The 26762-nt window shown below is 60.5% G+C and overlaps 2 protein-coding genes across 2 annotated transcripts; one reads left to right on the forward strand and one right to left on the reverse strand.

Annotated features, from left to right (window-relative positions):
• Window positions 1–1708: 1708 nt before the first annotated feature.
• On the forward strand, window positions 1709–4670 carry BESB_077560 (uncharacterized protein; the record flags this gene model as incomplete). The annotated part of the gene is made up of 3 exons (XM_029366117.1): window positions 1709–2479; window positions 3013–3243; window positions 4083–4670. The coding sequence occupies 3 exons, from the start codon at window positions 1709–1711 to the stop codon at window positions 4668–4670; spliced, it is 1590 nt and encodes a 529-aa protein (XP_029217548.1).
• A 1427-nt stretch (window positions 4671–6097) lies between these two features.
• BESB_077570 (uncharacterized protein) lies at window positions 6098–25325 on the reverse strand (the record flags this gene model as incomplete). Its single annotated transcript, XM_029366118.1, has 23 exons — window positions 6098–6440; window positions 6899–7054; window positions 7503–7678; window positions 8082–8387; window positions 8576–9016; window positions 9312–9369; window positions 9874–10079; window positions 10744–11278; window positions 11774–11932; window positions 12303–12396; window positions 14177–16246; window positions 16318–17003; window positions 17253–17402; window positions 18133–18595; window positions 19014–19077; window positions 19597–19768; window positions 19978–20387; window positions 20745–21227; window positions 21511–21790; window positions 22207–22367; window positions 22743–23462; window positions 24207–24325; window positions 24707–25325. 23 exons carry the CDS (start codon window positions 25323–25325, stop codon window positions 6098–6100), a joined length of 8871 nt encoding a protein of 2956 aa, XP_029217549.1.
• Window positions 25326–26762: the final 1437 nt, after the last annotated feature.

The raw sequence follows: 26762 nt of genomic DNA on the forward strand, positions 1-26762 counted from the left end.
CTCCCGGCTGCAGACCTCCAAAGCGAGCGCACGATGTGCACTCGACGGATAGTCGAAATCCTAACACAGCCTTTGAACAGCGGTTCCCCCCTCATCCGTGTTGCAACTCGCAGTGGCAAGTGTCAGGCGAAAACGGCCTGAAAGAGGCATATAGTGACCCAAGTCAAACGCAGGTCATTCCGATGACGTACGCGCACTGTATCGCACACCTATTTCTTTGCTGTGCTGGCTCTGGCGCGTTTGACGATTTTCTGCACCGGCAAGAGCCGAGGTCAGCGGGAAGGGGATTTTTCCATGTTTTTGGGTAGCCACTCCGTCCGCCGGATAGATTGCGCAGCAAGCGAGAGATTCCAGAGACAAGCGGTGTAGAGAGAATGATGAGTACGTTGGTGGCACGAGGCCAAACTCAGGCTCGCTGACATGGTAGCATCCTCTACGGATCACCCATGGTCGTTCAATGAGCCACTAGTTGCAGTTCGACTGCCCGGTTTCGGACCGAAAGTGTCGAAGTGACGGTGATAATTTACGCATTGCTGCCAGCATGCGTATGTGCACTGCTGAGATGCTTGGGGGGGCTCTGTCTGGGTAGGGCAGTACATCTTGGTCGCCATGAAGATGAGCTTGAGGATGTACACCCGCGACGTGACCGGGCAGTCTGCTCCACAGGGATGATTTACAGTTTCACAACTTGGAAGCTGCCTGGTCTTACGTCCCCTTTCCAAAGCTTCAATGCGTGCTGCGGGGCGAACCGACTACGTGTGTGGGACTGTGCTGCCGTTACATGCAGTCCAAAAGAGACAAATGCGCAGGCGGTGACAGAAATATAGCATCGACCCGTGCCAGGAAAGTGATTCGAGCAGGAGGACTATCCAGTCATTTTGATTGCAACAGCGGCCGTGAGGCCTCTCTGGCGCGGTCCCCAGGCGCTGTGGTCAGATCTGTGTCTATGACGCTTCACTCGAGTCCACGCCGCATGGGGAACTCTTGAGACGACCGTGTCAGGTATCGCACGCCAAGTTGTCGATGGGTGACCCAAATGGGCGATACTGTACACATCGCAAGACTGTCACATGTTTCGTGTTAACTGCTGAACGAGATATTTCGTCCGTTTTCTGAACTCGGCGGTGGCCTTTGTGTGCGTGCCACCTGAGATTCAGCCCGGAGAATAGGGGCAGTATGTTCTAGCGAGATGCGACCAAGATACTGATCGCAGTGTATCGTGAAGAATACGAAGTCCGGGTTCACGACTGTAGCGAGAAATTCCGTTCTATTCGGTCTGCAGCAGACCAGTAAGAAGTTCCCTTCATGGTCCGAACAAGGTGCTCCCCATTGCGGCACTTGGACAGGCAGCGTATCCCTGATGCTGGTTCAGGTTCATCAGTTGACTGAACTGAGGTATCTGAAACAACAGTTGTGGAATGCGCAGCGCTTTCGAGGTGGCGTCCTTCTCCTCAGCAGCTCCCTGCGTGATCTGGTGATGAAATCCATCGTCAAGGAACGGAGATAGCGAATTTTGAGACGCGAGAACTCATGCCTATACTATCGAACTGTCGTCAGCCATTCTTCGGGCACCCCTTTAAGTTCGCGTGTGGACGCTTTGCCGTGGGGCATGTCTGGTCCGTTCATCGGAGCTCTCTTAGATTTCGCTCATAATTTCTGAGACGAAATAAAAAACCTGTATACAAATCGTGTGCCTACGGTAAGGAGTATGGCAGCCTACCGTGGCCATGTGCCGGAAGTATCTCTCACCTCGGGTGTATCGCTCGCGTTCCACGGCAAATGCGGACAGCCCGACTTGAAAGCACAACAGCAGCGCGAATCGGTGCTGACAGAGGCCGATATACGGAAAATCAAGGAGCTGCTATCCGGAGATACAACGTCGCCTAGGAAAGCGGCAGATGCAGAGAAACGCCGGCAAGATCACGCGCAGTCCATGAAGAGGGTACAAAAATGGGCTAATACTGTGCACTCGAATTTGGCGAAACGCCGACAGTTGAACGCCAAGCGTTTAGCAGACGAAGAGGCTGCCCGCGTGGTGGCTGACGAAGCGGAGGCCGTTCTCAAACACCAACGGCGACTCGAGGTCGTCAGACGCGCCAAAGCGATGCTTGCAGCAGACAACGAAAGACAGCGCGCACTGAAAACAGCACTGATGCGGCGCGACTGGCTTGAGGGCCTTCAGGAACAGAAAAAGTGGAAACAACAGCTCGCACAACTCGACGCCGTGCGGGAAGCCCATTTTGGAGCAGTACTGGCTCACGCCGAGTCTCAAAAAGAAGCCAGAGACACACGCGACCACGAGGAAAAAAACACAAAGATGAAAGAGCTTCAGGCGGGGCGTCAGCTGCAGTTCAGCGAAGCGCACCAGAGACGAGCTCGAGAGAAGGAAGAGCGCGAAGAAATGGGCAAACTCATCCGTGAAAACTGCCGTCGCGACAGAGAGCTCATTGAGGCTCAAGAAGAACAGAAGCGTCTGAAGGTATGCGCGCGTTCGCACAGCGTTCGGATCGCATGAAACACAGTTCCTTCAGAAAACGCACAAACAGCACACAGCCAAACGACGGAAATGCACTTCATTATAGCACCACGTAGAGAGGACCAGCACAGAGGTGAAATGTGGTCGGTTGAAATACATGTGAACTGAATAATGAGCTACTATATGAATAAGGGCGCACCGGCAGTGCGTTGTTCCTTGGTGATGTGAGCGTAAATAGCTCTCGATCATCACAACTGAACAACTCCCGTGGACTACACCACTCTGGGGGATGCCAGATGTACCTCCTTCATCACGGGATTAACGGAATACCAGTGGCAAGAAAGCTGTTATGCGTTTTGCGGAAGTGTATACCTATAGGCGCAAAGCTGATGGCAATGTTGCCCTCTCGTTGCTCCTCATCGTTTGTGTTCATACATACTTCACGGTCATGTCTCGTAATGTGTCGCCAGCGGTAGGGCTATATGCCCGATTCGCTAATTCACACTTTTTTACCCGGCTTTACTCCCCACGTACAGCACCGAGAACAGCAGCGAGCGATGATGCGGCAACTGGATGAAGCGATTCGCCTCGACAGGCATCGCAGGGAGAGCGAACGACTGGAAGAAGAAGCTGCAATGTCCCAGGCGGCGGTGTACGAGAAGCGCCAGGCAATGGTGAAGGAGAGGGAGACACACCTTCGGCAAGAGGAAGCGAAAGCGAGGGAAACTCGCATTCAAGATATGTCCCGGCGCCTCGAAAAATTACTAGTAACAGATACAGGCTGATGACAGAGAGAGAAATATTGCGCACTTCTCGTCCGTGTAGTGTATGCGAGAGAAGGGACTCTACCCAGCCTCGCGGTCGCGCTACTGAACTAGTCGGTAGCTATTTGCAGCAGGACGGTGAATGAACGGCACCGAAGCCGCGAAATGTGAAACGCGTGTCGTGAGGAAACGCTCCGGCATAGGGGAAACGCAGAGCATCCTAAAAAAAGCGAAAAACCCTGCAGACTTGGTGTACCCCGTGCTCCCGAGTCGTGGCGGCTGGCTCTCTCATGCGGCCGCCACGACTCGACACAGAGGCCGCAGGACTGTGCTTCACCTTAGCAATCCCGGTTCGAGCTGCATTCCCATCATCCGCGTCTGCTGTTCGCATTGCTAAATCTTACTCTGGTCGGAGGAGCACGTAGTAGTAGACACGAAGGACATACAGATCGCAGACACAGGTGATGAGCACTGAGAGCCGCGCGCTCAGAATTTGTGAGGCAAGCCTTAGACAAAGGACGTCTCCACTTGTGTGTGCGCGGCGTTATCCGTGGTGCATTTGCGGCAAGCATTATATCTCTTTGCAGAGCAACGCGGGGCCGCGCACCCGATGGCGACCGCAAAAGTGATTGCCACGCTGTTCCTGCACCTTGTATGCTAATGCTGGTATATTACATGCATGCTCGATACCCCTCTGCTGAATGCGGTTCACGTGGAAATCACAGCAATCACTCGAGAACATCGGTCTCGGTAAATCGCACTTGTGCATCCCAGCGGGGTCAAACACAGAGTCTGGGAGCGCCAGCTTGTTGAACCCTGCATGGGTCTGCGGGCATGCTCAGGCCGAAGAAGCGCAGCGCCTCACCCGCGACGTGGAAATTCAGCAAGCGAAAGAGGCCGCGCGAGCCGACGCGGAAAAGCAGAAACGTGAAGAGCAGTACCGCCTAATGGCTCAGGACCGGGCGGCCCAAGTCGAGCGGAAAAGGGAGCACGCGCAGAGGCAAAGAGAAGCCGACGCAGATTTGACTCGCAGCCACCTGGAAGCATCGAAACGTGAAGAAGAGAAGGAGTTGCGAACTGCGGAGGAGCGAAAGCGAGCGATGCGAGACGTCGCAGAGATTCAGAAGCAGCAAATGTTCGAAAAAAAGCAGCAGCGCCTCCAAGAAAGAAACGAAGAAAAGCGAACATTCAATGAGGCGTTCAAGGAACTTGTGCAGCAGGAAGAAAGTGTAGATGCGCTCGCGGCACACTGTGTCGAAAATGCCATCCAAGCTGGGCAAAGCCCTGATCCAATCGTCGCGACAATGAACCGATTCCTGATCACATCGGGGGCGCGTCCCAGCCGAAAAGCTTCTCAAATGAAGTCAAGCAATATCTTCAATCTCCACGTTGGGCCCAGCGATAGTGAGGAGGAGTCGCTTCGCCGATGAAGCACGTGGGGATCCGCCGCTCAGCATTCGAAACAGAGGGTGGCTCCGTGCATGCGTAGAGTCGCAAAATCTAATTAGCTCTCTTCGGCCGCCTTCAAGCCTTTTTGTGGCGAGCAGAACCTCGAGGAACTCCCCAAGAAAAGGAGCTGGCGCAGGTGTGAGCGGAATCAACAGAATTTTGCGGCTGTGCAATCACCTCTAGTCGGTGCCGCACCACCGCCAAGAAACCCATTCGCCTGCTTAAGGCTCAATGTATCTAAACTTTTATGGTTGTGGCGACGCGTCGCTACGCACAAGGCGTTCAGCAGCTACTGTATCCAATCAAATGACACCATGCAGCCAAACTCGGAGTCTACAGAAGTTGTAAGCGCGCGAGGACCTCCGCGCCCACATACGGCTTTCGAAAATCACCTCGCAGGGGTGTGCCTCCGCGGAGACTATGGAATGCATTTGAAGTCGAGTCCGTACACCCTTAGTTCACAGTCGCGCAGAGAGCAACACGAAACGGCTGCGTCATATCTACCAACACTTGTCCCGTATTCCTTTTCCGTCACACTCGCTTCATCTCTTCGCACCCCACAGAGGTTCAAGCCTGCCGCTCGCGCGTTTTCCCTCCGACTTGACAAGATGGCGTTCGCTTTTGTAGCAGACCACAACAGACGCGGTGACAGGCGGGGCTTCCCGCAGTCCCCCACGCGTCCGCCACGCACTGTGCTGCCCACGGCACGCGACTGCATCACCCGAGGTTTCAGCGAGACAGTGCTACGATTGGGCGCTCTTCGGAAGTGTCATCGCGACGAAAAGTCCCAACTGCTCCCCTCCCAGGGTCACAACCAGCTCTGCCGCTTCATCGACGGTCAAGGAGACACCGTGCCTCGAGCGACTCCGCACTTTTCAATTCCTTCTCCACGCGTGCACTCCTGACTACGGGCGCAGGGCCACTTCCACGAACTTCGTGCGCCCCCGCTTCTGCCGCCACAGTTGCAAACGCCAGACACATCACTCGTGAAGCAGCAGAAACTTTCGCCTGCTTCACAGATCCACACACAGATGGCAATAACAAATCTACCAGCACTGGAAAAAAGGCAGCGCGTGGAGAGACGAGAACTGCGGAAAACGCTAACGGGGTTGCTCGCCGAGGCGCGGAGCCGTACGAAATAAGGGATGGAAACAGCAAGGCGCGCACACACCGCGCAGACATCCGACAAAACGCGCTGAGCTTCAACACAGAAAACAGACTGGAGAAGCTAGCCGCGGACATTCGGTAGGCGCCGCAGAAACGCGGCGAAAGCGGTTTTCGGTAAAACAGGAGCCAGAGACAGGGACGATGAAGTTGAACACAGACTGCCAGCCCGCCTCACGGACCGAAACACGCTTCACGTCTTGTACATTCTCGTCGTCCGCACCGCGCGTGGTCGCCGCTTAATTCAGAGAAATGAGAGGGCGTCGAGCACGGAGGCTGCAGCGGCAATGGCGAGTTTCTTTCTCCCGACTTTCGCGCGGCTTTCGGGTTCTCGCGCCTTGTCCAGCTCTTTCTGCCGCTGCTCCTCCTCTATCTCCTGCCTCTCAAGGCAGATAGTGAAGTCTTCAGGGTCGAGGGCTTGGACGCCGGAGCCCGCCGAGACAGCTGCGCGCTTGCCAACGATCGTTTCCCACAGTCTGCCCAGGAACGACGGCTCTGAGTAAAACGCCTTCAGGACCGCACTCGATGCCTCGGGATTGGCTCGGATCACGTCGCAGTGAGCCCCCGAAGGAAACAAATACGTCCACCTGCACACAAGACACGCGCAGCCACGCAGAGGATTAAAGAGCGACGTGTCTCTCAGCGCACAGGGCTCACACCCGCTGCCGACGACGATCAAAGGAAATTCACGTCCCCAACTGGTAGAAACAGAGCAAATGCAGATGGGAGAGCGACCAGGCATCCGCCTGGGTTGGCACACCAATCAAACACACACACAAACATATATGTATATATGTGTGCGTATGCATGTATGTATGTACGGGCTGGGTCTATGTCTCCATCTGTGTCCGTGAGGATTCATCCACAGAAGACCGAACAGCGGCGGCGAAAAACCAATCCGCCGCGAGCCTGCCATCGCCCTCGTCCTCGCGCATCACTCAAGCCAGCTCGCGGGGACACCCCCCCCCCCCCCGCGCCCGCCTTCAGTGCACATCACGAATTCACACAGTTCCTTCTATAAGGCGACGTGGTAAGAGGAACGTACTCCGGTCTATCCGCCTCGGGAAGAAGCATCAGTTCCTTTCTGACTGAAGACCAGGGCGCGAGCTCGTCCTCTTGACTGGTGAGAACCAGCTTTTTGACTGGGCGCAGGGCGGGCAACAGCAAGCTCGCACGCATTCGGCGCAGCTCCTGGCCGCGCCTGTGCAGAGAAAGACAACCCTCGAAGAAAACCTCGTGAGGCGGCCGAAACCTCGCGCAGGAGTCGCTTTGTTTGGTGGCAGCGCCGGGCCTTTCACGACAGCCGGTCACTGCGGTGCCTCCGGATAGCCGCCAGCGCCCAGCGCCCGAGCGTCAGTTCACCGATTCACGCGATCAGTCGCACTGTCTCTATCTCCTTCCGCTGGTGACAACCGACCTCCGCTCCTCGGCATGCCCACTCGGCGTGAAATCGCTCTGTCCGTTCATCTAAAGATATTTGCAAAAATCTCTCTCTACATCTACAGCGAAATATCTATTTATATGTAGGTAGACGACCAGGGACCGACACAAAAATGTGCTTGTCTGCCGAGCGATGCTGGAGCGGCATGTGACATCGTGCTGGACCTCCCAGACATGCGTCTTCTTCTCGGGTTTCGCTCGATTCTCACCGCTGGTTGACAGCCCACATGAGCACATCGTGGAGCCACTGCGCCGTCCTGGCAATGCACGCCGTCAAGGGTTGACTTTCGATGGCGTCGCGCGCGTTGCAAATCGGCGAGTCAAACACGACCCTGTCGATCTTGACGCCCAGCGAACTCTCCAGCTGCTCACGGTATCGACCGACCTGAGAAATGCGGCCACAGAGGAGGAAGCGATGGCTACCTCTGCAAAAGTGTAGGCCTTACCTAGAGTCGATGTGCAGTAGACCACATCCCACCTCAGTGGGCGTCGCGTGCGGACACCGAACGCCGTCCGCGCCGTGCGGAAACGGCAACTACGGGGCGGTGTGGAGTGCTAGACACGACGCCACGACTGCAGAGAGGTCTCTCAAACTGACTGCTTTCCATCGGGAAACGCCTCGCCGGCGGCAGCAGTTTTGCCTCGAAACACCATCGGCTGCGACCCAGAGCCCCGCGTAGCTCACACAAGACACGAGAAATCGCCTTGCCTCTAACTGAGCTATCGCGCCACCAATGTCCGGCTTGGCTGCCTTCCTCAGACTGATTTCCTCCGCGCTCTGCACTCACCAGCAGCATCGTGCCCATGGCGGAGACGCCCTGGGCGTAGATGGATACCGACGAAATTCCGTGCGTCTTCTTCATCCAGAGGATCGCCTGCAGCAGGTCTCGTGCCGCCTGACACCCGAGCAGAGCGTCGCCGGTCTTCGCCTTCGCCTTGACAGACGCGCCAAGCGGAAAGCCGCTCCCCCAGTCGCATCGGCCGCCGGGGCCCTCTGGCGAGCATCCGGCGCCGAATGCGGTCGCGGGCGAGCTCGACTCTCCCGAGTTCTTCATATCCAGGAGAAGCACGTTGTGGTCGGCGTGCAGTCCAATCTGAAGACATCGAGGCAAGCACACAGCGGACACCACTGCAAACCAGCCGCGAAGACGGCCTCGGCGCGTCCGGTGGAAACAGACACGAAGACAGAGGGAGTTACGCCTAAACGGACTTGGAATTTAGGATTAAGTCTCTCGTGTAGCGCCGGCTGCAGCCCGTTGAGCTTCAACTCTACGCCTCTCACCTTCTTGGCGACGCCGAGGAAGGGGAGGCAGGCTTGCCGGTTCGCGAGCCAGCCGTGCGCACAGATAATGGCTTTTTTGGAGTTTCTGTCTTCTGCAGGGATCCACCATCCCTTGAGGACGTCTGCTCGCGCGGCCTCGCCTTCGGCCTCCCCATACAACGGTCGCCTGTCCATCTCTCTTCTTGTGCACTCCTGCTCCCCGCCGTCTTTCGCGGCCGCCTCCTGGTCGTTAAATCGCCAAGCGTCGGTCGCCTGCAGCTCGCTGTCTGCGCAGCGCTGAGGCGCGTCCGCCCCGTCGCCCGCGCAGGAGCCACGCGGGGCTTCGGTGCCTCTGGGCTTTTCGCTTCTTCCAGTCGAGTCGTCGTGGGCGACTCGAGCGTCGCTGTGCCCTTGCTCGTTCAGCAGAGACAGCCACGCCGCGGGCGGAGGGGCAAGCGCCACCTGAGGCACACGCGTGAGACACAAAAGCGAAACTCGTCTCCACAGGCGCAAGGCGACGCCACGGGGCTCGGGCCTGGAGGTGAATCGAGTCGATCGCCGGAAATCCAGAAAGCGGACATCCACGTGAAGGTTCAGAGAAAACTCGCCAGACAGGAAACGCAGGCGCGGCAAATCTATGCGGCAGGTCGCCCCGTGCTGCATGGAGCTCTAACGCGCCGGCAGCGGGACGCTACCCCCCACCGAAGAGAGAGAGACTGAAAGGCGAGAGGGAACGAGGACTCGCGTAAGGACTTACGTCATAGTACGGCATGCCGAAGAGCGAAGGCGAGGCGTCCTCGGGGAGGTCCAACTGGCTGCAAGATGCGATTCAGAGACACCGCAGACAAACAGACATGCGTGACGAATCCGAGGCACCCAGACAGAGAAACCGCGACGCATATCACAAAAAAGCCGGTGCGAGAGCGAGAAAAAAACGTCCCGAAGAAAAGAGAGGGGGCCAGAGGGCGACTCCACACAGAGATCGAAAACCCGCTCCGCCGCCGCTTCAGCCTGGCTCTCTTCATCTGGGCGCCTTCCCCCGCGTCTCCACGTGCCACCCCAGACGCACATAAACACTGAGCGCTTCCTGCCCCCAGACCTCTTTCATTCCTTCAATCTTCTATGCCTCCTGAGCTGTGTTGGGTTCGCTCGTGGGTTCCGTAGTTGGCCGTGCTGGTCTCACTGCGCACAGCCCTTGCTGGCGCGCCTCCCTGAGGGCTGAGAGAGTCGGGCTGTTTTCGTTTCTGTTGCTAGCGCTTTAGGGTCTTTCGCGGGACTTCTTTTCCTGCAGCGGGGGGGTTCCGTGGCTCGGCTCTCACCTGAGGAGGTAGGGGTCGTTTAGGGGCACGCGGTTGACTTCGGTCTCGAAACGCGTCGCGGAGGACGCGCAGAACGGCAGGACGAGCACAGAGAGCCCGAGAATGTAAACGCCGAAGAAGCTCCGAAAGCACTGAAAAAACATCTGCATGAGGCCCTGAACGAGGCGCCGAAGCTCCGGCCGGTGCGTGCGCACCTGCTGCGCGACCTGAGCACACGCAACCGCGGACACGCGCGACGCTTTTTGCAGAAAAAATACTTTCCGCCAAGCAGAAAGAGACCAGCAGGCGACGACGCCGCATGCGGACACGCCTGCAAAGGCTCCACGCACAGATACATGTACCTACTTCATTTTCTCCATTTACGGGGACGCACGGCTGCATGTGCGGAGAACGTGTACCTGCCCAGTGGCTTGTACCGCGAGGCACCCACCCTAGGCGGAGCAAGAGTGTCGCTTCCACATGCGCAACGAGTCGGTGTGAGGACTCGAGTTTCGTGTACCAATATATAGATGTATACAGTGGCGCGAAACGCCGAAGCTCATCACGGTTCTCTGCGATACGTGATTCTCGATCAGTTCCGTTTGAAAACGCCAAGGAGGCAGAAACATTGACAGCTCTTGATTGACAACATGACTCGCAGCTCACTCAAGACACAGATCGCTAGCTTACCCCAACTTGCCAACAGATATGCACATAGGGTACACGCCTATCGATGCATTTACACCTATGCATCTACATGTATAAAATGCTTCTGTGCAGCTGACGCAGACGTCCACGCTTGCATGTGCACCCAAGCAGCGAATGGAGAAAAAGGACGGATTCAAAGCGCTAGCACGAGATTTCTGTCCAGCGAGAGGTCGCTGCGCGCACCTGTCGCTTGACGATTAAGAAAGCCCCGTGGGCGCGCGATCGCCAGGAGGCGTCGCCGGAGTCTCCGAGCGCGACGGTCGACCACGAGCCCTGACCGTCGCTGTCTCCAGGCTCTGCAGCCGCGACCGCGGGCGTGCGGAGGGCGACAGAGGGCGCGAAGGGCTTCGAGAGTAGGCGCCACAAGACTGAAGCCGGCGCAGAGAAGATGGAGGCTGAGGGCGGAAACCGCTCGTCCGCCAGCGGCGACTGCGCAGGCGCACGCGCGAGAGGCGATGCCGCCGCGGAGGGGCTGAAGGGCGGAATCGCCGCTAGCCAGTGGGGCGACGATGCGAGGGGAGCCGGTCGCGCACCAGACGCCGCGAGGACGGAGGCAGAAGGGAACGGAGACGAGTAAGAAGAGACGCCGTCAAACCCAGCAGCGAGAAGGGCTGGCGAGGGCGCGGCAGGCCCTCGCAACAGGGCGGAGACGTGCAGGCTCGAGCAGACCGCGATGAGTGCAAAAAGACTCAGCAGAGACGCGCGAGATCGCGGACAGCTGGAGGCAGAACACGAGAGAGAAAAGGGCCCTGCGACCGAAAAAAACACTGAGACTGCCATGGCGGTGAGCGGGGACGACGACCTAGAAAGCCACGATACAGAGAGCAGAGAGACCTCACTCGCGAGGGCGTTTCATGTCTTTTCTCGCTGGCGACGCAGCAGAAGACGCCACAGGCGAAAGGCCTTGCCAAACAATGCCAGAGGAACCTCTGAAGAAGGCAGGAACGTGATCTCCTCTCACTCGGTGGACAAACACCTCTTCACCTCGCGCAGCGAACTTCGCTGGCACGTGTCCTCCACAGATAGAAGCAATGGAGCCCGAAAGGCGGTTCGCGCAGCACCCGCCGCTATCTTTTTCCTTCTTTACGTACATCAACATCGACAGATCCGCTGTAGAGATAGAGATGGCTCGGCAACTGAGCGGCGTACACACACGTGCCTCGGCGCGCAGGGGGGGGCTCCTGAGACACAAGACGCGCGAACGCAAGCTCACCGAAATTGAGGAGTGCGGAAAGAACCAACGACAACGCAAAGATTTTGCCAGGGGGAAGAGGCGAACAGGCGCCAGTCGATGCCGCAGAGAGGCACGTCGAGAGAAAAGTCGCCGTCTCCAGCCTCCAGGGACGAGGAATGGAAGACAACGGCGAAGGGGCTGGCGCGCACAAGCCGCGGAGACAGACGCGCGACGACCTGACTTCCCCAAAGAGAAAGAGCATGAGGCAACCAGATCTACGTTCCGACGACTTGATACCGACGCCGGAGAGATACACAGAGATGGAAGGCAATCTGCCGAAAAAAAAAGACGTACGCCGACGCGGAGTTCCTCAGTGGGCCGCCCCCCCCCTGCTGCCCCCGGTGGAATGGAGGGATGTTGAAAAAACGTGAAAAATCTAGAATAACTAGCGAGAAGGACGGGGCAATCTGCAGAAGGACAGAGATGTTTAATGAGGCCTCGTGCTTTCTATTCTCTGTCAAGACAGAGGAAGGACACAGAGAGGATCAGCTGGTGCCGCCTTCCTTACCGCGCACACCGGACGGCGGGGACGGAGGCAGAAGACACGCTGAGGCACGCGACCTCCGCCGCGCGGTAGCTCGCAAAACACACGCTGCCGCCATCTGCGATTTTCAATCGACGAAACGCGGCGCAACCCTGTCTCGATTTGCGACTCGAGAACGAGAATACGGCCCAGCCGTCCGGAAAATGCTCTCTCAAGAGACCTCGACATTTGCTGAAATTTGACGGTAGGGGCGAGTCTCATCGAAACCGATTTTATGCGTTTCTGGGTTTACGTGCCCACACTGCACATCACTCCGCCAATTTCTTCAAAGGTGACTTGTCTGTGTTCACGAAGTGGAATGAGAAGAGGTCGGAATCTCCAGGCTGGCAAGTCGGGTGAGCGCATGTGAAGTAATGAGCAGTTGGAGGACCGGCAGCTGCCTCGTGAATCGAAGAAAATGGAGAGTCAACTGAACCTCTACAACATCGAGTACTTCCACGACGCTGCCTCTGCGAAGAAGTAAATCTGGCCCGTGAGTTGCGCCTCATGTCGCGCGTTATGTCCTGCCGCCCTTCTCCGTCACTGAAACGTGGAATTGGGCTCGGCGAAAAAAGAAAAGCTGCGGAGCCCCCCCTGTGGCGCATTCCCCTCGGCAGTGACAAGCTTGCAGCACACCGTGCACGTGCCCGCACATGCCCATCTGGAGCCCATCAAATTCGCCGAAGTCGCTCTCAGTTTTTAGTCAGTCCTGCGTATGCCGGAAGTCCCTACCCGGCTCGTCTCTCCTGCGGAAACCCCGCCTCTCGCTGAGTAGGTTCGTCGCACGCTCTCGCTTTTACTCACCTGTAGATACTCTTTTCATTCCTTTTCGCTAAGGAAAGATGCGCTTCCATCTGACTAAGGGCTTAGCTTCTCGTGCATGTCCTTAGCACACGGCAAGTTGTCTTCTGCGGTAGGGCTTAGCTATTTGCCTGCTGTCCTGAGGCAAATTTTGCCTCACACCACCCCCCTGCTCAGAAGAGACTACTCAGTGAACAACGGCAAAGCTGCCGCGAGCCTCAGTGCAGAGACTTGCCTGCGCATATGCGAACCGCGAGCTGCGGTCAACAAGTCCCGCAGAAAAACTCTGGAGTTTAACTGCACGGAAGTCTGCCCGCCCTGCGCGAGGCCAATAACAAGTGCGCAAGATACATCCGAAAGTATATCGGGACGCTCAGGTGGTAACTGTAATTATTTGGAGTACAAAGGTAACTGCAACTAAGGAACCAAAGCTATATGATGATTTTGGCTGAAGTCGAACAGCCAATGAAGGCGCGTCAACGCAACAGAAAGCGCGATCTGAAGCCTCTCCTGTGCTGAAGAGCGAATGCGCTACCGATGCTCATGTCTACGGCTGGTGTGAAGGGGGGTTTGGCGTATGATTCGAGCTCGTCTGAAAAAATCCGTTTCGGTCCGCAGAGACAGCATCTGAGATTCCCGCGGCTGAAGCATCTTAGAGAGCCACGCCTAGCCGCGCGATCCGCGGGCGCGCATGTGCGAGTGAAAGAAACGAAAAGGAAAAGAAAAACGAATTGAAAAAAGACTATAAGCGAGCAGAAGCGAGACCTCGCAGCCTGGCCATGCGGGGCTGGTCTCACAGAGAATCCCACCGCCATCCTGGCGTTGAACAGTTTTGAACGGAACCCCCCTGCCGCCACGGCGTCTCTCGTGAAGCCTTGGATACACCGGAATACGTTCGCATCACAACACACTCACAGATGCATATATAGGTAACCTTCTTCTGGGGAGTTTATACTACAAGTTGGACCACTGGTTTAGATCTTGAAGGTCTTCGTTTAGCGGATTTGCAGCAGAAGTGCGTCGACAGACTCTGACTCGCTCCGTACTCCTCTACCAACCACACACCAGGGAAAAGGCATTTTCAGCCTGCGCGAGAAACTCTGCATATTCGTCCTTTTTCCGCTCGACATCCTTGCCAAAGAGTCGCCAGGGCGCGTCCCCCTCTTCAATCTGCGCACGAGACGAGTCCGAGGCGGGCGACAGCAGGCGCGGCCGCAGGTCGCCCTCCGCGCCCGCGCTGCCCCTGCGGCCGGTGGCCGGCGCGCAGCTTCTCTCAGGCGGAGACAGCGGAGACCGCGTGGACGCGTCGCCGCAGCCTCCCTCTTTTGAAGAAGCCAGAGGCCAATCCACCGGTGAGAAAAAGAGGCGCGCTCCCGCGGCGTCGCCGGCACACGCGCGCCCCACTTGAGGCGCAAACGCCGAAGCAAGTGGAGCCGAGAGAGCGAGGTCCGCACCCGAGGCAGCTGCCGCCAGCGACGCCTCCACAGCAAGCTCGCTCTCAAGGCCCTCGACCTCTGCGATTTGTGAAAGCGGCGGCAGAAACGCATCCGCCGAGCTCTCAAAAACCCCTGTTCCGCGCCTCACGAGGCGGTCACTGGCGAAGAAAAGGTCCGGCGGGGGCAGCCGTCCCTTGCGAGGCTCCATCCAGGCTTCTGCGGCTGCGCCGCGCCTGCCGAAGAGCTCGTGCGGCGCCGTGGCCGCTTTCTCTGCGCCTCGGCTGCCCAGGCGTTTGCGCCCGTTTTCGAGTTCGTGTGAGAGGGAACGGGCGACGAGCGAGGTGCCTGCGCGCAGCTCAGGCCGTGCAGCGCCTCGCGGCACAGCCTCCGCGTCGAGTGCCGCGAGGGCCTGACTCACAGAGAGCCCGCCGTAGAAGAGGCAGAACGGCGACGCACACGGCGCGCGAGACGCAGCGGCGCCGTCCCGCGAGCCGCCGGTCTCAGGCAAACACCCGGCAGTGTGCCGAGGCTGTGGTCGCCTCCCACTGGCGACCGCCTCAGCTGCGTCGCGGCGCGAGTCAGGTCCTGCGGCTGCACATGCCCTCGGGCATGGCGCCACCCAGGCGCCTCGACACGTGCCGCTTGCGCACAGGCATTCGATCCTGCCTGAGCGCTCGGCGACCGCCAACGCGCAGCGCGGGCAGAGAAGCGAAGCCTCGAAGGCGTGGAAGGTCTGCAGCGTGGTGAAGGCCGACGGCCGCGACGGGGCGAGCAGCGAGGAAGGGTGCGACGCGAGTAGGAAGCCGCCGAGGCTCGGCGCGTCGCCGATGCGGAAGTGAAAGGCCCGCGCCTCTCGCGCGCGCCTTCGCAGGTCCTCGCTGCGTTCTCCAGAGCCCTGCGATCGCTCTGCGCCAAGCGCGCCGGCGGCCGCCGTGTCGAGGGGGAGGCGGGGGCGGTCTGGTGTCTGCATGCGCCCTGGCGGTCGGCCTTCGCCTTCGTCCCGCGCCGCGCGACGCCCAGCTCCGCGGCCGCCGTCGCCGCACGGCTCGGCGTCCTCGCTGGCGCTCTCGGCGGGAGTCATTTCGCTCGCGCTGCTGGATGTCTCTGCGGCCCGCAGCACGGCCGCGCGCGCGGCGCCTCCGCCCGCAGGCTGCTCCTCGAGGAAGCGCGCAAAGAGCGCGCGCTCGCCGTCGAGTTTGTCGTCCGCCGCGAGCTCCTGCAGCGCGCGGTACCGGTGAGCCGGCGCCGCGGGAGGCGGCGTTGATGGACGAGGTGAGAGGCAGATTCGCGAAGGAAGGGCGGCGGCCTGCGCGCGTCCCGCTCGCCAGCATGCGTCCGCCACGGAAGGAGAGGATCCTCGTGGCGACGCAGACGTAGCAACGGCTGCCAGAGGCTCCCGACGCGCCGTGCGCTGCCGCTGATCCGCCGCGGTCGCGGGGGCCCCGTCTGCGCCGGGCGACGAAGCCGCCGCATCGCCGCGCACCACGTGTGCGGGCGTCGCCACAGCAGGGCGACGCGGGGCCGAGGCCGCCGCGCCGACCGTTGCGCGTCTGCACCCCCTGGGCCTCGCCTGCGCGGCGGTGCGCCGCACGAAGCAGGCCGGCAGCAGCAGCGCGAACGACGCCTGGAAAAGCGAGACTTCTTCGCAGCTTTCGCCCACCGACGACGCGTCTCGACACCCCCCCCCCTCGCCTGCGACACCGATTGCAGCGGGTCACACTGAGCGCTGTCCTCGCCCTCTGATTGTTCAGGGTCGCCTTCACTCGGCGTGTTCTCCTCTGCCTCTGCGTCCTCGGCGGCCTCCCGCGGCAGCACGCGACTGACCAGTTCCGCGGCGTGGACGCCTTCTGCCTTCGCCTCCTCAATCCAAGGTCGATAGGTGAAGACGCACCCGAGGCCGCCGTCGAGGCCGTCGGCGGCGCTCGCGCGGCGTCCAAGGGCCCTGTTTTCCCGCGCGTCTTCCGACGCGACCAGCGAAGCGCGAGGCGACGACGGCGCGGCGCACGCGCAGCATGCAGGCGCGAAGCGGAGCTCGTCGGGCGACAGACGGAGGCGAAACGCGGGCGACGGCGGGCCGGCCGCAACTCGGGGAACGCGCAGCGAGGGGGGGAGTGCGAGGCGCTCTAGCGGCCCGCCAAACAACGCCAGCCAGCGCGGACAGGCTGCGGCACGCCGCGGCGGCAGAGGCGCGGCCGTTACGGCGCTCTCCGCAGGCACCCAGGCGCGAGGCGAGCGCACACACAGCGGGCAGAAGGACGACGCCAACGCACAACCTGGCGCTGAGGACGGAGGCGGAGGCGAGGGTGGGGAGAGGGCAGCGCCGGCGCACGCCGGCAGCGGCGCCACGGCCGAAAGCGTCTTGGCCGCGAGCGCGAGGCGCATGGCGTTGACGAAGCGCTGGAGCGGGAGCACCCACCAGTCGCCGGGCTCGAAGGCCGGCGCCAGCCACCTGAAAACACACACAGTGAAGGCGAGCGGAAAAGGCGGTCCTTGTCAGTCCTGCGCGGGGCGCCCTGGCAATCAGACTGAGGGCGCGACGACCGCAGCCCCGCGGGAGGGAAACGCCGAAAAGCAGAGAGTGGACATGGAGCCGGAGAAACGAATGCAGGTCGAGACCTGTGCTGAGACGCGCCTCGCCGCCTGAGGCGGTTCAGAATGGATCGGGGCAGAGTGCTCAGGTGCTTGACGTCTGCCTCACTCGTGATGACACCAGACGTCCGCATCCGCTTCCTGCGAGGCGGGCGCGAGCTCGAAGGCGTTTCCCTCGAGGACGTCTGCAGGCCGGAACCTGCACTGAAACAGGTTGACGGCCTGCTGCTTGCCGCCGTCGGCGAGGACGTTGTGGTATCTGAGAAAAGAAAGCGAACGCATGCAACGTCGCCCGCGTCGGGATCCCGTCACTGCGGCCAGGCGCGTCGCGGACAGACCCCCGGGACGCGCGAAAAACACCAAAACAAGACCGGCGAGGCGGCTCGCACACGCACCACGCCGAGATACAGAGGGCAGATACAGAACCGGATGAGTCAACAAAAAGACGCCCGACTCGTCGAGGCAGAGACCGGTGGATTGACACGTCGCTGCTTCCCCAGTCTTCAGGGCCGGTCTGCGACTCCGCGCGAGCGTCGGGGGCCCTGCACGGCCTGCGGCGACCGCAATTCAGAAGCGAGTTTTCCCTCCTTGAGTACGCGATCGCGTCGAAGTGATCGCATGCGGCACGGAATCTCCGCCTGAGGCCCGCCCGTTGCCGGTTTCGCCTTCAGCGTACCTCCCTCAACATATCGATGTCTGCCAGTCTCCCTCGGCCTGATGCCGCCCGACGTATGTGGCGGCCTCTACGCGGCTAGCCCTAAATACACGGCAACCCCCCCTCCGGCCCCCCCGCACAAGAATCCACAAAGCAATACCTTGAACTACAAACCCTGTTTGGAAATATAGAGCCACAGCTCTTCGCCAGGCGCCAGGCTGGCAGTCTGCCACGCTCTCCCGGACGCCTTTTTGTACCTAATTCCTCAATTAAGCATATATATCTATCGACACATATTCACGATTGGCTACCGTCGCCCCGCTTCGAAGCCCACCTCCGTTTCACCGACGTTGCCAGCGAGAGGAGGAAGAGAGGCGAGGAGAGCAGTCCGGTCTCCTCAGCGTTGGGTCCCTCCTGCCCGCCTTCGTCGCCCTCGGGCCGCCCGCCCCGGCTGAAGCCGAATATCGCAGTCGAGGCGCGATCTAGCCACGAGGCGATCCCCGACGGGGCCCGCGCCTCGCCCTCGCGCAAGAGGGACACCCGAATGCAAGCCGAGGACGCGGCAGGCGAAGAAGAATGGAGCGGAGCTGCGCGTGCAAGCGCAGATGACGCAGAAAGCACCGAGGCAGAGAGCGCGGTCGCAGGCGGCACCGGGGCGGGCGCCGCGCGAGAGGCTGCTGCTGAAGCAGCTGGCGAGGGACTCGGCGGGCGCGGCGCCGAAGTGGCGACAGGCAGCGACGGCGGCGGCGACGACGGGCACGAACGCAAGCGGCGCTGCTTCTTGTGCGCGTTGGAGCCTGAAAAAGCGAAAATGAAACCGTAGAGCTGGTCCGATGCGCCGCGGCAGACCACCAAGGAGCGGCCGAGACAGGCTCGGCTCGCGAAAAAGCAGCATCGTCAGCGGTCAAAGGAACCGCCGTTGAGCAAGTGGACATCTCACGCAGAACGCGTGTCGCGCGACACGCAAACATTGTTCGCTGTAGAAGCGGCACGGGGCGGGCGCTAGGCGGCGTCGCTGCAGAAGCTGCATGTGGCATGCATCGCGGCGAAACGGGCGAGGCAGCGGAGGCGGACGAAAGAAAAATTGAGGGCACCATTCATCGCGAGTGCGCGTGGGATGCACATTAAATCACGCCTTAAACCGCGCTCAAGGCGAGCACAAAGCAACCTCCCGAGAACGCACAACAGAGCGAGTGTTAGTCCGCAACTTCCCACCTCCGTATTGCATCGCGATCTCGTCGCCTGCCGCCTCCAGAAGGCCCGCCAGAGTGGACGCAATCTGCGCAGAGACACGAGAGAAAGGAGCCGAATCTACACATGCAAAACGGCCGCCAGGCGACCGCAAAAACAACGGGTGCTTACACAGCCATGTGCCACGAATGTGGCATTATATGCAGCATGTGCATGCACAAACAATACTCGCGCGACACCAAATATGAGAGCAGCCGCCTCGCATGCACTCCGCGACTGCCGCAGATCTCTATCGGTCTCATTCACCTCTCTACAGATGAAGAGAGAAAGAGGCAGACAGAGTGACAAACGGATAGACAGATGGAATAACAGACTGAAAAATTGGTAGACAGGTAGAATGACAGATTAACAAACTGGCAGAGAGACAAACTGATGGACAGATAACACAAGGTATTGATCAAGAGCCAGGCAGTCAGGTACGGGTATGCGCAACTGGGGCTCAATCCACGGCGGGCGACGAGTCTCATTACTTCGCCCCACAGCAGGCAGCCACGCCTCGCGGGAGTTTCGCCTCCTCGAGGGCGCTGTGCGGCGCGTCGGCACTTACAGGCAAGTCGAGTTCTGTCGTGTCCGCAGGGACGAAGCGCATCGCGCGCAGAAAGTGTAGGAGCAGCGCGTGGTGCAGACTCAGCTGTGCGTCGTTCGTGCGGTCCAGACAGTCGAGGCAGTTGATGCGGCACACCCCGTGCTGGATGCGTGTCGCGCGAAGGGTGACTGGACTGCAGCGACGCGGCGAAACCCTCAACACAACACACGAACCGAATGCTCAACACGCCAAGCCCCCCTCGCCATTATTGCGACAGAGTTGGGTGTGTCAAGAATCGCCAACTCCCTTCCCCCTTTCACTCCCCCCCCCAGCCCACCCCCCCCTACGCCACAGATTAAGAAAATCGAATTCGCAGAATCCAGAATCGGATCGCCGGCTTACTCGTTTGTGTAGAAGAACCCGACGGTGTCACGCATTTCCTCGCTGAGCAGCTTCAGGCGTTGGTACGGAGTCAGAAGCGCCTCCTGCGCCGCGCGCGCCCGCGCGAGCCTCCGCGTCTCGTCTGCAGCCTTTGCATCGCCGCATGCGGCCGTGAGAGACTCAAAGAACCCCGGCAGCGCCTCGCCGGCGCGGGAGGCGTCGCGGCGCCGGCGGAGGTTCTCCGCATGCGCGACCAAGTCTCCGCAAGCGACCAAGTCAGCGTGTAAGGGGTTTGCCTGCAGGCCCCAGGGGGGCGCCGAAGAGACCTGCGGCGCGCGCGGTGACAGCGCAGCCGCCGCCGCCTGGACGGGAGCATGCTGCCGCTTTAAGTCGATCCAGTGAAACTCGAGACGCAGCGACGGAGGCAACTCCTGAACCCGCAGACGAAAGCGAACCGGAATGAAAATACCGGCAACTCGCACTCAAGGCCGGAGGTGTGAAGCGAGATGTCTATCGCGGGCGCGGGAGTTTGCACCAAACACCCCTCGGCCCGCAGCGCGGCGCACCCCGTGCGAAGCGGATATGCTACACACATGCATCTGGAAAGAGGTCTGTACACATGCAGCGCTGCGTGCCGATGGCGGCGCGTGTGTGCGTATGCCCCCGAACGACGCTGAACTAAAACCGCGAGAGATATTCTCGCAGGCGCAACGACATGCGACGTGTCTGCACGCATGCGTGCAGATCCGATTCCTCGCGATCGCCTCCTCCGCATCCCGCTTTCGCACCTCATTTAGCGCCTCGACGAGCTGTCTGTATACCTCCCCCAGGGCGTTCTCTTGCTCTTCGCGGCTCTCGTAGCCCGTGCCCTTCCGCCCAGCCGCCAGCGCCGCGTCGACGACGGACGCATGCAGAGGCCCAGAGGTCTGCGACGCGAGCGTGGAGGCCTCGCAGGAGGCCGAGGAGGGAGCTGCCAGCGCGCTGGCGAGCTCCAGCGACGCCGCGCGCGACAGCCATGACGTCGCCGGCAGCGCGCCGAGAGGCTCGCTGCCGGCTGTCTCCGGCCTGGCGCCGAACGACTCGAGCCGCGCCGCGTCGCCCGCGGCAAGCAGCGTCGTCTGTCTGCTCAGAGGCGCCGGCGCGGCCGCGAGCGACGGCGCCGGGGGGGGCGGCCGGCGGCGCTGAAGCAAGTTCAGACAGTGGATTGGCGCGCCGTAGCGCTGGAAAAGGGAGCTGAAATGCCGGCGCGTTGCGGAGCGGTTTACATCCGTCTGGAAAAACATAAAACGTCGCAGGATCGAGAGGCAGACGCGGGCATCTCAGGCTCTGCGTGAAGCGGCTCGTGCGAGGGCACGTCGCGCAAGGCGCAGCTGGCTTCTTTCGGCGACGCACAATCGGATATTTTTGCGAGCCGCGGACGTGACTTTCCTTGCCGCGACTACGCGCGACGAACGCGGATGCAGTAGATATCAGACTCGCGCGGCTACGACTCGAGCCAAAGCCGCTAGCTTCCCCGACGCCAATCTTTCTCTCGAAGCGCGTCTCGCCGTTTACCTGCGCACAAACAATCGGCGGCATGGCGGGAAGCACGGTCGCGGCCTGCGCCCAGAATGTCGGCGCGCTGCCGCGGACCTGCACATGAGAGAATAAATGAAAATCAAACACGCGCGGCCAGCCAGAGTCCGCCGAGACCAGAGGCGAAGGAGGTGCGCGCGGAGGGCACGTGAGCGGGCCCGCAGAGGGATGCGCGCGCGGCGTATAGGTGTAGAAGATGAACTCGGTCTCCACTTCGTTCGCAGAGTCGCCCGCCACGGACAGCCCGCGTTTGCGGTACCTGCAGAGGCGAGCGAGGGTGTCGGCACGAGAAAGGAAGTTGAGAAGGCTGCAACGATGTTACATGTGTCTGGAGCACCCGCCCAAAAAGGCGCGTACACGAAGCAAGACTCGCGAGCTCGGAGACGGCCGCAGCAAAAACAAGACGGCGCCTCAACCGCGAATAGGTTTACCCCAGACAGCGCGAGCGAGCGGGAAACAGACATGCACGCGAATTAAAACATGACTCCGTATCTATCTATCTACCTACCATATTATTTATCTATCTATCCATATATATATATATACCAAGGCTATATATATCTATATGTAGAGATCCAGAATATGTGGATATGTGCATGGAGAGGTAGCACAGTCGAGCTCTGTCATTCCGACGCAAGTCGACTCGCTTGACACGGAGATCCGTGTCTCGCTTACCGCGTGCCCGCGAAGAAGGCCGATCGCCGAGCGATGAGAAGCAGCTGCGCAGTCCCGCGCGCGAGGGAGAGCGACACCGGTCGCACGAAGCCGTGGAGCAGCGGCAGCAGCAGGCCGCGCCGCACGCAGGCGGCTCCGGCTGCGCCTTGCCGAAAAAACGCCTGCGCAAACACGCCCACACACAGCTGCGACTCTGACGGGATGAGACGGAAAGAAACGGCGCTGCGAAAACGAACGCGAGGACAGCCACGCACCAGGTGCATCACGCGTCCCTCTGCGTGCATCTGTCGGTGCCGAAGGCGGGTTCGCAAAGCACCCTCGCGTTCGCCCTTCCCCGCCCCCTTTACCCGCCTGCAGCGCGCTCTGCGCTAGGGAGACTCGAGGCCAGGTCGCTGCCGCAGAGCGCCAAGACGGCTTTGCCTTCGCCACTGGTCGCTTCTCAGGCTGCGCTCACACGCCCCCCGCCCGCAGTTGGCTCATTTAAGTCCGCGGCACTGCCCGAAGTCCGCCCGACGCTGAGCCGAGGCTTGACGCACCTCCATGAGTGCGTAGTTCCATATGAATCTGCGCTCCTCTTTCCTCAGCGGGATCTCGCGCGCGTCCGCCTCGCTGTCGCAGCAGGCGAGGAAATCGTGGAAGGAGATTTCATTATTCGTCTCAGCGGCCTCGTCTGTCTCCGGAGCTTGAGTATGCGCAGCGGCCTCAGAGCCGCCGCCGAAAACTCTTTCCTTCGTGGGGGAGCTCGCGCGGCAGGATCGCGCGGCGACCTGCTGCAGCGGCAGGCAGAGGAAGAAGGAGCGGCAGAAAAAACAAGATTTCTCCGGCGCGAACGACGCGAGGAGGCTCTCATACTTGTTGTCCGCCGCGCGCGCCGCCGCGCTCCAGGTGCTCGGGACGGCGGGAGACTTCGCGTCGCGCAGCGCGCTGCGGAGCGGAGGCAACGCGGGCAGCGAACAGGAGGCAGGCGACTGCGGACTCGAAGGCAGAGGATCCCCCCCACGAGACGAACCGGAGTCGCATCGGGGGGGATGACATTCTTCGTGTGATGAGGCGGAGAAATGCATGCCGCAGACGCACGCAGTTCTCGTTCGCGGTGTGCCAGGGGGCAGGGGCGGCTGAGGCGCGGCCGGGGCCGAACAGAGCGCCTGGTGTACATAAACCGGAAAGTTCGGCGGGATGGGCGCCGCAGTGAAGACCGGAACCATCTTCGTCTCCGCCACCCTGAAAATGTCGTGAACGCCGAGGAACGACGCAACCTGAGCCAGCACGCGAGACACGAATTCGAGGCGAGGTCGATAATGAATCCCGGCAGGACTGAAGAAAAAGTCGCTGCGCCGAGATGAAACGGATCGGAGTATCCGCGATCGCTGCAAAGGCGCGCGGGGAGCTGGAAAAATAGGCAGGCGCGGCGTGCTCGCGTTACCCGCCCTGCGCTCAGATCGACTTAGCACCAGAAGGCGGAGCGATGAGCCGTACTGAGCTGAATGTTTGAGTCACAAGAGAACGCGCAATGAGCCTAGTGGATCGCCAGAGAGTCACAGCGCCTCAGGCCCATCAAAGCACATGTACTCACTCTGCGACTAGCCTGCGCCTATCGCCTCACGCGGCCTCAGTTATGCACACAGAGATATATAGAGAGAGATAAAGAGATGGGCAGGTGCATATAACTGCAGATTGATATAGATGTAAATAAATTATATGCAGTTAGACGGATGGCTACCTGTATATTATAGATGTATAGATAGATAGAGATTTAGTTCTAGATATAGACAGATAAATGCATGTGCACAGTGTACTCCGAAGACGATCGTTGGGTTGAGTGCCGCCGCCTGCGCGACGACGGTCGAGCGACCGCCGACTCGCCGCCCTGTCGCGCCCCGAAGGAATACTGAGCAGGACACGCACAGGAATTGTACCGCTGGAGAGCCGCTCAGACCCCCGGTCCTGCCCCAAGGGGCGAGAGGGAGAGAAAAGATTTTTGAGACGCGCCTGCATCTCACCTTCGCGGCCTGCGTGATGACGCAGAGGCGACAGCCCTGCGCGAGCGGCAGGAGCCCAACGAGCCCGTGCGCGTCGCGGACTGCGAGTTCCAGGGGATCGTGCATCTCCTCGCATAACTCTAAAAAAACGAAAAAACAGAACCCAGTTTCATCCGCCCCCAATGGCGCCTCTCTCGCAAACAGCAGAACGAAGCCGGAGGCCACGCGCTGCGCCGGGGTAGTGAGCTGTCCGATTCTTTGAAAGGCACACTGGGCGCCACGTATACCAGCGAGGCGACGTGGCGCTGCAGCGCGCACCGCCTGACGCCTCGCGCAGGCTGGGTCGTGGCCTCGACAGAACGGAACGCCGGCATCCCGCAAAGGCGCCAACTACACAGACCGTCCCTAAGCACGAATGCGTGTGTCGCCTCGCGTGTCACTCTCCAAGTTGTCTCCGCAGTTGCCTCTAAACAGCAAGTGTGAGCCCATGCCTCTAGAGTAGGGCGGATTCTGCGACGTACCCTTCAGCGCCCGCAGCAGTCTGTCGCGCTCCACTTCCTCGACGCCGTCGGGCGCGTTCCCGAGCAGCGCCATGTGGGGCTCGGCGACCGCAGGCGACTCCGCGCCCTGCAGGCCCTTTGCGCGTTCGGCCGCCTGCTGCTGGAAGGCCGCGTGCTTGTATATTAAAAGCATCGTGTAGAGCTTGTGGTGGGCTGGGGCCGGCTGCGCGTCGCACTCGGGAGGCGCCGCAGCCTCGCCGATGAGCAGCACCAGTCGCTTGCTCTCAAACACCTGAACGCGGGACACTGTTCCGGTCGCGCGGAAGCTCCGCAGCGCGGCCGCAGCCGCGGCCAAGCGAGGCGATGCCACAGGAAGGGCTCCGTGCGCAGGTGGCACAGACCCGGAGGCAGCCGCAGCCGAGGCAGAGGAAGAAGAGGAAGCTGGGAAACCACAGGAAGATTCTTCGGAGGAGGCCGACGCGGGGAACGCCACCGGGCCGGTTGCGGCGCCCAACGGCGAGGCGCGTGAGGCCTGCGAGGACGGCGATAGCGACCGCGACCGCGAGGCGGAGAGAGAGCCTGGGGAGCGCGGGGGAGAGGCGGCGTCCTGCCCGTGCCGCGGCACTGATGCAGCCGTCATGGCGATCCCAAGGGGCTGAAAGTGGCGCGGAGACACACGGAAAGCGCGGTGTTGGATCGATGCCGCTGTGGGCGTCTGAGGCTTTCACGAGGAGGGGGCGGAGAGTTTACATCGCCGGGGGAACCTGCGCAGCGGGTCGCCCGGGGTGTCCGGTTTGGACTCCCGTGGATCTCCGTTCCATTTTTTGAAGCTATCTACCTGATTCACGCGTGCCTCGGAGAGGAGACCGCTCGGCCGCGCCAAAAAAGGAAACGGCCGTCTTTGCTGTCCTCAGGCCGCTTAGTTCTCTGCGCGCGGAAGACGAATGAAGCGGCGGCTGCAGCCCCGCGAAGTGAGGAGCGACCCTAGAAGACAGAAGAAGTAGGCGCTAACCAAGTGTAGCTTCGACTTCCCAGTGAACTGCACGCGAGGGATTGGGAAATAAGGCGCGTGCGCACACAGAAGACAACGATGATGGCGTCCTCGGGTGTGCGGCTCGTGCCGCCGCCCGGCGTGAGACGAGACAGCAACGAGCTTCGGAGGTCGAGGCGAGCCCCGCGACTAAGAGAATACCGCGACGGAGGGTCGCCGAGGCACCGGGAGCATCGAAGTGGAAAAGGACGGCGAGGCCGAGAAGCAAGGCGGGAAAGGCGCGGCGCGGGAGTGCTAGCGAGAGCCAACTGCCGGCGAAGTTAGGGCCGCCGACGCCGCAAGACGAGGAAGGGGAAACAGCGGAGACAGACACAAAGCCGGGAAAAAAGGAGACGCCTTTTACGGCAAAGTGAAGCGTAGTCCAAGACTGCAAGATTATCCACCGGGAAGAGAGAGGCGCCGGAGAAACCGATAATTTCCAGAGAGCGGAGGACTGCGGTGTGTCTCGACCCCCCAGAGGTGTAGATACAGCTGAGGCGCCCGCCGACTCGATGTTCGCGGAAACGTATAGCATGACAACAAACGAGTGTGTCTGGCCCTATCCTTGCGCCGATTTCTTCGATTTTCCATTTTCCTTACTCAGAATATCCCTGTCCATTGCAAACAGACAGGAACGCCTCACCTTCCCTTCCTGTCTCCCTCGTTTTCTGGCGCTGCCCGCGGCAGTGCTCGACGCCGCGATGAAAAAACGGGCTAATTGCATGCTCCCCGCTTTGCGCGTTTTTCTCCTCGGTTTCCGCTGTCACTTCTCTCTTTCTTTCCTCTTGAGCCGCAGTTTCACTTCTTGGGGTCTCCGCGAAGGAAACTTGCGTGTCAGAAGGCATCGACCGGTGGCATTGATCCCTGTTTTGTTCGTCTGTCCGCCGCAGAGGCGACTTCCCCGATACGCCGGAGAGCGCGTGAGCATTTTTTTCATATTCATCGCATTCTCCTCAAGTTTGTCAGCACGGAAAACGGAGTTGAGAGCAATTCTCTTTCTTTTGTTTCCGTTCTGACTGGCGCATTGACACTGGATTCTTCTCTCGC

The sequence above is a fragment of the Besnoitia besnoiti genome, chromosome VII (assembly GCF_002563875.1).
Source record: "Besnoitia besnoiti strain Bb-Ger1 chromosome VII, whole genome shotgun sequence".
Taxonomy (NCBI): domain Eukaryota; phylum Apicomplexa; class Conoidasida; order Eucoccidiorida; family Sarcocystidae; genus Besnoitia; species Besnoitia besnoiti.